This window comes from Sus scrofa, chromosome 9, assembly GCF_000003025.6.
Source record: "Sus scrofa isolate TJ Tabasco breed Duroc chromosome 9, Sscrofa11.1, whole genome shotgun sequence".
NCBI classification, from domain to species: Eukaryota; Metazoa; Chordata; class Mammalia; order Artiodactyla; family Suidae; genus Sus; species Sus scrofa.
Genome location: NC_010451.4, coordinates 12,520,782 through 12,532,312, shown reverse-complemented (window position 1 = coordinate 12,532,312; position 11,531 = coordinate 12,520,782). Strand labels below are relative to the sequence as shown.

Below are 11,531 nucleotides of genomic sequence, written 5' to 3'. Positions count from 1 at the left end.
GCATGCGCGGCAGCAGGGGGCGTGTCAAGTTGATTGAAAGCGAATGGCGCCGTAGCAATGGCGGCGCTCAGAAGTGCGACTGGTGGTGGCAATTGGTTTTCGGCTTTGGCGCTCGGGGTGACACTGCTCAAGTGCCTTCTCATCCCCACCTAGTAAGGGACCCGCACGGCCAGGGGCTGGGCGGGGAGGCCCCGCGGTCGGTCAGGGCGGGAGAAAGGAGCGTGGATGCCCCTGGGTGAGGGGAGGAAAAGGAACTTGAAGTTGTGTAGTCGCTGCTCTGCCTTTGCTATGCTTCCCCCTCCGCCCTTTGATTATTATTTCACCAGAGCACTAGATCGTAGCCCTGGATGGCTGGAGTCAGGGCTGGCACTGTCTAATGTTTCCGGGTTCCAAGGTCCTCATCTTTAATATGCAGATGAACAACTCCGGCCTCCCGCTTTCATTCATCCAGTACCGTATTCATCAGCTACCTCCTCTGCTAGGCACTGTTCTGAGACTTGGAGAGACATTTGAGAAAGGCGTATCCGGTCCTTACCCTCGGTGTAGTTGGTGGGGACGTTAGACAAACAGGAGTTTCAGAACGAGATGAGGTCTGTGAAAGACGTAGAGTGACTACTGGGCAACGCTTTACTCGCCTCTTTTAGGAGGTGATGTTTGAGTTGAACTCCAAAGGATGAAACAGCATCAGCTATGAGAAGAGCAGTTCAGGTTGAGGAAAGAGTAAGCGTAAACGCCCTGTAATGGGAAGGAACTCAGAGCATTCTAGGAACAGAAAGTGACCATTGTGGGTGAACAGCAGTTAAGGGAGAAGAAGAGTTGCATAGGATGAGGTAGCCAGTGGCCAAGACACACAAGGTTAGACCGCTGTGTGACAGTGGATGCAGAACCAAGACTGAAGGCATGGAAACCCATTAGGAAACAACCACCAAGTGGTAATGTGTATGCAGTGGGGACTCGGTATTTATTAATGTTATTCATATTGTCTTCCGGAGTTCCCGGCTGCGGCTGAATCTGACTAGTATTCATGAGGATGTGGGTTCGATTTCTGGCCTCGCTCACTGGGTTGGGGATCCAGCGTTGCTGTGAGCTGTGGTGTAGGTTGCAGCCGGCTCAGATCCCACGTGACTGTGGTGTAGGCAGGCAGCTGCACCTCCGATTTGACCCCTAGTCTGGGAACTTCCATATGCCGCGGGTGCAGCCCTAAAAAGCAAAAAAACAACAACAAAAAACAAGCTTCCACCTTCTGTTTATCCTAATTCTTCTCCCTTGACTTTTCCCCTTATTCCTTTTCTCCCTTACCTATGGGTCTCCCAACTCCCCTTCCCAGTTTAAAGTTTAGTATCCTTTGGTTCAAGTTCTTGCTCATCTCTTGTTATGTATGTAAGCATGAACTGTTATGTATGTAAGCATGAATTGTGTATGTAGGTTCAGCAAAATGATTTATAGGGAGTTGGGAAAAGAAGGGATCGGTAAATTCAACTTTCTTAGAACTGAAAACAAGTAAGAAACATCTTTCCTTTTAAAAGCAAACTGGAAAAATCCTTCTAAAATGTAGAATATTCCTTTCACATCAGAATGAAAGGGATTTTTTTTTAAATTGTGCATATGTGATTTTCCTTGCTTTACTTTCGTCAGCCTAGAAATGTGTCTTCAGGGTTGAATACTGCTCTTGGTCCAGGATTAAGAATGTACATAATTTGAAGTTCCCTTGTGGCACAGTGGGTTAAGGATCTGATGTTGGTGCAGCTGTGGCACAGGTCGCGTCTGCGGCCCGGGGTTTACCCTGGCCCAGGAACTTCCACATGCTGCAGGTGTGGCCAAAAAATAAATAAATAAAAGAATATATAGAGTTATAGCTAATGCTTTGCTTCTCAAACAGGAAATAAGAGGGAGCTACAGGATAAAAGCAAAAATATTCACCAAAATGTTTACTAACTGCTTTATTATGAACCCGGTACAATGGCCAGGTGCTGGAGGAGAGAACAAAATAGCAACGATCCCTAACCCTTTAAGGGTATAGTTTAGTAAGGGAGCAAATCTACATAAATATGTAATTACATAACAATGCTTGTGTTAAGTGTCATGAAGGGGAAGAATGGGATCCTATAAGGGGACTGACAAGGGCGACTTAATTTAGATTGGGTATCTGGAAAGGTCTCAGACATATCGTTGGAGGCCTGAAGACACACCCAGTACATGTTTTTGGTGCAACATATTATGTATGCATTTCTATTGAGAATGTTGGGGAGGAAGAAATTTTCCTCCACCTCTCTATCCAGATTTTTCTGGCCGGTCTAAGAATTAAGTTGACATGAGACAGATTAACACGAGAAAAATCAAGCAAAAGTTTAATAACATGTATATGGGAGAGACCCAGGAAAACAGAGCAACTTACCAAGTAACTGACACCCTCACCATAAATAGCATCTTCTGCTAAAGACAGAAGAGAATGTTGAAGGTGGTAGTTTTGGGGACTTCAAAAGATAGGAAGACAATTCATATAAAGTTGGAAAAGCAAATGTTGGGTAAACAGATGTTTGCTGGGCCATGCAGAGATAGTGGGGCACAGAGTGGAGTCTGATCTCTAGGTTCTGATGAGTTTCCGCCGCCACACCCAGCCCATATTCTTTGCAGGTAACTCTGGTGATCGCTCCATTCCAGGACCAAGCCTTTTATATGAACATTTAGACAACTAAGAGGGAAGTAAAAAGAAAAACTTACTGAGTCTTCTGTTTCTTCAAAATAATCAGCTTAAGTCAATCCTTAAGCCAGGGGACACATTTTGGGTGGCCAGATTTTGCTCCCTTACAAGTATATACCTAAAAATTGAATTGCTAGTTATTAAGATCAGGTGTGAATGTGATTTTGAGAAATCTATCGGAAATTCAGGTGATTTAGTCAGCAAGAAGTTGAGGATGTCTCTCTAGAACTCAGGAAAGAGACCAAGGTTATATATTGTGATTTCAGAGTCGTTGTTACATGGTTGATAGTGGAAGGAATGAATGTGAATAAGGTTGTCCAGAGCAGAGTAAGCTGCATTAAAAAAAAAGAAGAAGAAAGACCAAGAACTGAATCTAAAGGAATATCAACATTTATTTGATGGATATTTATGGGAACCCATGAAAGAAGTATGATGGGGGTTGGCTAGGAAACTCACAACAGAGTTGTCACTGTGGGAATGTATGAAAGTGTAAATCAGGAACTCATTGTTGACTGGTGAGTGGTTAATTCAACAAGAATGTATTGAGCCCATCCGCGTATCAGGCGCCGTGCAAGATGTGGAGGGGGAAGTACAGCAGTGAGCAAACAGGAGAACTTCTGCAAAAGAGGAATGAAGGGTAGCAGAATATGCCACCCCAAAATATGCCTCTTTGGCATAAGGATTTGGGGGAACTTTTTATTTTGAGGAACTGCAGACACAGGAGAAGCTCTGAAAATAGTAAAAGTTACTTCTAAGGGAAATTTACTTTACAGTGGGGGCTGAACCTAGAAGGTAGCTATTACCAGAGATCATTTTTTACCTGAGAGATTTACCTGCAAGTCAGAGCAACCTTTGCTTGCCAAACATTTCTTTTTCACCTTGCCAAAAGTTGCTTTCCACCAATTTGAAGCCCCAGCCCCCAGCCACTTTCCTGAGCTCTCAGGATGGTAGATGAGCTTCAATCATCTGGTCACCTTTTTCGTCTCATCTTAGATCCTTTGGGCTCCCATACATAAGTAGTAATTAAAATGGAGGATTTTTTTCCTCCTGGTATTCTGGCTTATGTCAGTGTAATTCTTAGACCAGCCACAGAACCTAGGATGATAGAAGGCAAAAAAATTTCCTCCCCTATAGGGGAGATGCTTGGATAGATTTATATATAGTGAGAGGGGGACCAGTAAACAGAATTTGGAGACATTGGAAAGGCAGGGCAGGGGCCTTTTCCCACCTTCTCTGTCTGATGAACTCTTGGTCATTCCTGAAGATCCATCTTGTATGTGAGGTTAACACCCCACTTACAGCAATGGACAGATCATCCAGACAGAAAATCAATAAGGAAACACAGGCCCTGAATGAAGCATCTTGTATGTGAGGCTTTTTCAAGATAATTAATCTTATTGGAATTGTTTGTGAACAAGAATCCATCACCTCTGAGCAAAATAGCCTCAGGGCTTCCCATAAGAAAAAGTATGGGCTCTGGTCGGCTCTCTAGATAACTCAGAGACCCTTTTCACTTAGTAGAGTCCCATGCTTTTCCAGAAGGAGGTCTGACCTCCAGGTAAGTGAAGTGTTTCAGGATTATGTAATACCTGTTTGTGTCTTTATAGGATAGTGAGATTATGTAAGGGGTGTTGGTCCATTTAAAAAGCATAATTTTAGGGAGTTCCTGTCATGGCGCATCAGAAACGAATCCAACTAAGAACCATGAGGTTGCGGGTTTGATCCCTGGCCTCGCTCAGTGGGCTAAGGATCCATCATTGCCATGAGCTGTGATGTAGGTTGCAGACGCAGCTTGGATCTGGCATTGCTGTGGCTGTGGTGTAGGCTGGCAGCAATAGCTCTGACTAGACCCCTAGCCCGGGAACCTCCGAATGCTGTGGGTACAGCCCTAAAAAGACAAAAGGCAAAAAAAAAAAAAAAAAAAAAAAAGCATAGTTTTGGAAATGTGCAGTTGATAAATGTTGTGAAATCTCATTTTACTCATCTGATTATTTTGAGTAGTCATTCCACAGATTTTGAAGTACACCGAAACTGGCTTGCTATCACCCACAGTTTGCCGATATCACAGTGGTATTATGAGGTAAGGTTTAATTTTCACTTTTGGGTTTTTGTTTTTTTTTTAAGCTATGTGTGAAATCATGTAAGTATTACCAATATTAAAACAGTGTTCTCTGTGGTCGTAAGTTGAATAAATCTTTATCAAAACTGTGTTCTTAGAATTCCCTCATGGTGTAGAAGGTTAAAGGATCCAGTGTTGTCACTGCAGCAGCTCATTTCCTTGGCCCAGGAACTTCTACATGCTGTGGGCACAGCCAAAAAAAAAAAAAAAAAAAATTTGTATTCTCTGCTTTTGTTACCAAACATGGGTGCTCTCACCTGGCACACAGCAAAGCCATTTTACTGACCCTGGGTGTGGTGAATGGTGAAGGAAAGTACAGCATTTATTACAGGGCACCAAGCAAAGAGAATGGACAGCTAGTGCTTGAAAGACTTGAACTGCCCAGTGACTTTCAGGCAAGGATTTTTAAAGGCAACAGTAGAAGTAAGGGTCACAGGGTGCATGTTCATCTCTTGGATATTTTTCTGATTGCTTGGTGAGGTCCTAGGGTGCTATTTTGGGAATCTTTATCATCAACCTTCTGGTTCTGGCCTGCAGTCCATATACTTAGAGTCAGCATGTAGTCACCATCCTCCACCAAGCAGAGGTCTCAGTTTCTGCAGAAAAACTCAAAAGACATGGGTCAGAATGTTATCTGCATCCCTTCAGGAAGAACTAGGAGTCCTGTGACCCTGTTACCCTAATCACTAACTGCTCTTTGGAAATTGAAGGCCAGACAAGGAGAGGACACAGAGGGTCTTATACCTGTAAGCCCTGCAAGGTCCTGCTCACTTTCAGTCCCACCTTTTCTTTGTCTTTTTAGGGATGTACCTGATGCACAGGGAGGTTCCCAGGCCAGGGGTCAAATTGGAGCTACAGCTGCCAGCCTACGCCACAGCCACATCAACGTGGGAGGGATCCAAGCCGCATCTGTGATCTATACCACAGCTCATGGCAAGGCCGGATCCTTAACCCACTGAGTGAGGCCAAGGATCAAACCTATGTCCTCATGGATACTAGTTGGGTTCGTTAACCACTGAGCCACAACGGGAACTCCCCACCTTTACTTTGATGCTTCTCAATCCAGAGGGTAACAGGGATGAGACAAGAAAGGGAATAAAGTTTTGGATAGAGAGGTTAATCATAAACTCTTCAGGGGAACTCGGTTTGGGGAGGAGTCAGTTTCATTGATTTCTAGCACTATTAGGGAGCTCCTTTACCTCAAAATGAGCTTCCCAAATTATGCATTGGAAATTATAACATTTGCCACATCCTCTTTGAAAGAACATTGGATTGGGAAAGAGGGAAAATTGGATTCTAGGTCTGACTCTGCAGCAGCATAGAGAATATATTTCATCTCTCTGAGCCTTGGTTTCTCATCTAGCACATGATTTGGGGTGAATTATTTCTGAGATCTTGTCTGTCCCTAAAATTTTGTGATTTATGAAGACCGGAATAATCAAATGTGATGTGTAAGTGTCTGATAATATACAAACCGTTCTCTTCTATTATTATAAAAAGGATGTCTGTATTTTTATTTCTGGTTTGAGTTACTAACTTGCGTATGATACTTCATAGAAAGCAGACATCAGCTCAGACATGGCTTGATCAAAAACAGCACTCTGCTGTCAGGGGGATTTTTTAAAGACAGCCTATAAAGTTTTCTGTGAGTTCATTGTTGCTTTTTGTTGTTTTTGTTTGTTTGTTGTTTTTGGTAAGGTCAGAATAGTCTTTGGTACTGAAAAGGCTTGAGAGCAGTTGACCTAACTGACCAAGTTCCTTCTCACATAATATCACTACAAGTATTTCATAGGAATGCTAAGGAACTTTAAGTAATTACTTTAGTGTAAGGTATTTCTGTTTGCATGTATGCATGCCAACAAGGCTGCTTTATGTGTGGCGTAGCAGTCAAGAGGTTGGGCTGTGATTTCAGGCTGCCTGGGTTTGACTTTCAGCTTTGCCACTTAATACCAATGCTGGGTAACTGTGGGAAAACCACTTGACCTCTCAAAGCCTCAGCATCTCAACTCTTAAATAATAATAAATAATAACGGGGATGAAATGAATATAATGTGTGTAATGTACTGTGTATAGCACTTATTTTGTGTGTGTATGTGACTCTGTGTTCTGGTTGTTTGCTTTTGGCTTCACCCATGGAATGCAGAAGTTCCAGGGTCAGTGATAAAACCCATGCCACAGCAGGAACCCAAGCCACAGCAGTGACAATGCTGGATCCTTAACCCCCTTTGCCACCAGGGAACTCCTATACTTATACAACTTAAAACAAAAGTGTTCATTAAACATTATTAGGAGTTCCCGTGGTGGAGCAGCAGAAACAAATCTGACTATTATCCATGAGGACACAGGTTTGATCCCTGGCCTCGCTCAGTGGGTTAAGAATCCGACATTACCATGAGCTGTGGTGTAGGTCACAGATGCTGCTCAGATCTGGAGTTGCTATGGCTGTGGTGTAGGCCAGCAACTATAGCTCCAATTCGACCCCTAGCCTGGGAACCTCCGTATGCTGCAGGTGCAGCCCTAAAAAGACAAAAATAATTAAAGGTTGTTAATAACTACCATTATTAATATAATGACCTAAACCTATAAATGAAAAGGCAGTCCCCATCTCACCATTTTCTTCTTTCTCTCTGACTGTTCCTTCTTAGTCCCCTTTGCTAATACTTTTTCGTCTGCACATTCTTTCAAATGTTCCCTCTAGGTTTCTCTTTGTGGTCCCTTCTTTTTGTTTTGTTTTGTGTGCTTTTTAGGGCTGCATCTGTGGCATATGGAGGTTCCCAGGCTAGGGGTCTAATCGGAGCTATAGCTGCCGGCCTACACCAGAGCCACAGCCGCACCAATGCCAGATCCAAGCCACATCTGCAACCTACACCACAGCTCACGGCAACACCAGATCCTTAACCCACTGATCAAAGCCAGGGATCAAACTCGCAACCTTATGGTTCCTAGTTGGATTCCTTTTGGCTACGCCATGACAAGAACTCCCCTTTTTCTTTTAATTCTATAATTCTTTCAGATGTTCTCTCATTTACATACACACACACACACATATATATTTTTGCGTTTTAGGATCATACCCACAACATATGGAGGTTCCCAGGATAGGGGTCAAATCATCAAAGCTACAGCGGCAGGCCGACACCACAGCCACAGCAAATCGGGATCCGAGCCACGTCTGCTACCTACACCACAGCTCACTGCAATGCCAGATCCCCAACCCACTGTGAGAGGCCAGGGATTGAACCCTCATCCTCGTGGATACTAATCGAATTATTTCCGCTGCACCACAACTGGAACCCCTACTCCTACAGTTTTAACTACGACCTGTTATCTTGGTATTCCTAAAACTATATTTAGGCCAGAGCCGTCTCCTATCATTGGTTTATTTTGCATAGAGGAGGTTTATGTGAAAGAGGTTCTAGTAACTTTATTCTTCTTTATTCTTCTTTCCTTCCTCAGCAATAACAACAAAAGAAATCAATAAGAGGCAAAGCTCACTTGTCAGCAAGGCTCACAGTAGGTTATAAGGCTGGAGAGGCACATGCCTCAGGTCTGAAAGGGGCTGCTTCTGCCACACAGAGGAGAGTGGACATGTGAACAGTGGGTTGCTTTATAGAGCCCCCTTACCTTTGACTTCTAACCTATCTTTCTGCACACCCCTCAAATTAAATTGCGTGGTTAACTGGTTGGGAAATACATTAAAAAGACCCATAATAGAAGTTCCCCTTGTGGCTCATTGGAAATGAACCTGACTAGTATCCATGAGGATGCAGGTTCTATCTCTGGCCTTACTTGGTGGGTTAGGGATCTGGCATTGCCGTGAGCTGTGGTATAGGACGCAGACATGGATTGGATCTGGCATTGCTGTGGCTGTGGCGTAGGGCCAAGGGCTGTAGCTCTGATTCAGGCCCTAGCCTGGGAACTTCCATATGCCACGGGCGTGGCCCTAAAAAGATCCCCCCAAAAAAAGACCCATAATAAATACTTTGGAATGAACACAGTTGTTTTGGATCCTTGTTGACCTAAAACAAGCAGCCTGCTGGTTATTTCTCCAGTAAAAATGGACTTATTCAGGATCAGCAGAAAACTGCAATTCAGGGTCTGTACCCATTGTGAGTCATGGGCAGGTCCCCGCACAAGTGTGGGAAAAAGTCTCCTCTAAAGGGGGAAAAGGGGAGTTCCCATTGTGGCGCAGTAGAAACGAATCCGACTAGGAACCATGAGGTTATGGGTTTGATCCCTAGCCTTGCTAAAGGGGTTGAGAATCCTGCGTTGCCGTGAGCTGTGGTGTAGGTCGCTGACATGGCTGGGATCTGGCGTTGCTGTGGCTGTAGCATAGGCTGGGGGCTACGTCTCTGATTAGACCCCCAGCCTGGGAACCTCTATATGCCACAGGTGCAACCCTAAAAAGACAAAAAAAAAAAAAAAAAAAAAGGAGGGGGAGGAAGCTGGGGAGCTGGAGTAAACAAAGAGTCTGTGGCTTTTCATTGGCTGAGTTGTGACCGTCTCTGGTTGGCTGAGCTTTTGGCAGGAAAGAACAACAGGCTTTGGTCTTCCTGTTGGGCTCGTCCAGCCTCCCAGCTCTGTTTCAGTTGAGGTGTCTGTTTTATATCTTCATATGTGGAGGCTGAATGTCTTTGTATTTGAAGAAATAACTGTGGTAGAAGCTTCCTGAAAGAGTGGATTTGGCGTCGGAGACCCAGATTTGAGTCCCAGCTCTACCACGTGTTATTTAAGTGACAAAACTATTCACTTTGGGAGGAAATGTTAGCAAATAGCTTTGCTGGCTTCCCACAGCGGTTTACACAAGATTTCCCAGATGGAACTCTCTGAGGTCAGGAGGGCCTTCTGGACTAGGCTGCCTTGGGAGTCCTTATGGGGAGAAGGAGCTCTGAGTGATGTGGAACTGGGGACGGCAAAGGAAGTTCTGGAACACTTTGTTTTGGAAAAATGACGGTTTCTCAGGCAGTACCTGTTCCTTCCCCCAGTTCTTTGAATGCTTCCTGTTCCATCTTATTTAAAGTGATAAATATGTTGATAAAGTAGGAAAATCGTTTAGACGTCTAATACAACAAGTGGCTCCTTAAGGGTAGAATGAGTTCTGACATAGAAACTGTGGCTGGAAACCACACATGGTAATAAAGTCTAAGTTCATGTTGAATTCCTTGCAATTATATGGAACAATAATTTCTAAACTTTTTTTTTTCCTTTTTTCCTTTGGTTATTGTCTTTCTAGGGCCACGCCCGCAGCATATGAAAGTTCCCAGGCTGGGGGTCAAATCAGAGCTGCAGCTGCCGGCCTACGCCATAGCCACCGCAACACCAGATCCAAGCTGCATCTGCAACCTACACCACAGCTCACAGCAACCCCAGATCCTTAACCCACTGAGCAAGGCCAGAGATCAAACCTACATCCTCATAAATACTAGTCAGGTTCGTTAACCACTGAGCCACAGTGGAAACTCCAAGGAAACTCCTAAACTTTTTTAAAAAAGATTTATACCCTAGCAAGAAATTGTTTTTGAGAATTCACTACCCAATATATTTTTCTTTATAAATTATAGAGGTACTACTCTATTAATATACTTTTAAAAATAGAAATTAAGAAGGATAATATTAAAATAGAATTTCTAATTTTTCTTTCCACAGTTTGGTGACTCATCTTGTTTACACCCCACATTGGAGATTTGGGATTAGAGAAGGAGCTTTTCCTAAAGAAGAATTTAGTGGGCGGGTTCATAGCCTTATGTGTCCTAGACAGAGAGCCTCTGGGTTAGCCTCAGGTCTAAGTCTTTTGCATTTTATAGCTGCAGGGGGAGTAAACAGGCTACTTCTTACTGGGACCTAAAGTTTTCATTCATCCTTAGCGTGAACAAAGAGCTAACAAATTACTTGTGTCTCTTTTGCCTCATTTTATACCATTTTATACTACTCTAAATAGTAGTCCCTGGGAGTTCCCTTCGTAGCTCAGTGGTTAACAAACCCGACCAGGATCCATGAGGATGTGGGTTCGATGCCTGGCCTTGCTCAGTGGGTTAAGGATCTGGCATTGCCATGAGCCATGGTGTAGGTCGCAGACAAGGCTTGCTGTGGCTCTGGCGTAGGCCGGCAACTACAGCTCTCATTCGACTCGTAGCCTGGGAACCTCTATATGCCGCGGGAGCGGCCCAAGAAATAGCAAAAAGACAAAAAATAAAAAAATAAATAAATAAATGTAGAAACCGAGATAGAATAACAAAATATAGTATCATAAAGTTTATACATAGTTTAATGTGTTTTTTTTGTTTTTTTTGTTTTGTTTTGTTTTTTGGTCTTTTGTCTTTTGTCTTTTTGTTGTTGTTGTTGTTGTTGTTGCTATTTCTTGGGCCGCTCCCGCGGCATATGGAGGTTCCCAGGCTAGGGGTTGAATCGGAGCTGGAGCCACCGGCCTACGCCAGAGCCACAGCAACGTGGGATCCGAGCCGCGTCTGCAACCTACACCACAGCTAACGGCAACGCCGGATCATTAACCCACTGAGCAAGGGCAGGGACCGAACCCGCAACCTCGTGGTTCCTAGTCGGATTCGTTAACCACTGCGCCACGATGGGAACTCCAGTTTAATGTTTTAAATATAAAGTTTATATATTTTTCATATGGTCTCTATTTTCATTTATTTAACACTGACCATTCATTTAACTAAAGATTATTTTCTATTTAATGCATGAGCAACTTAC

At 43.7% G+C, this 11,531-nt stretch overlaps 1 protein-coding gene across 2 annotated transcripts in view; it reads left to right on the top strand.

Moving 5' to 3' along the window:
• Window positions 1–11,531, top strand: part of ALG8 (ALG8, alpha-1,3-glucosyltransferase) — a 31,902-nt gene continuing 20,371 nt past the window's right edge. Inside the window, exons 1-2 of one of the 2 annotated variants that reach the window (XM_003129688.6) lie at window positions 35–152; window positions 4,703–4,781. In XM_003129688.6, coding sequence (XP_003129736.3) covers window positions 58–152; window positions 4,703–4,781 — 174 coding nt within the window. In that variant the 5' untranslated portion in view covers window positions 35–57. Of the gene's footprint in view, window positions 153–4,702; window positions 4,782–11,531 lie in introns of both variants that reach the window. The other variant, XM_013979181.2, reaches the window with a different exon arrangement.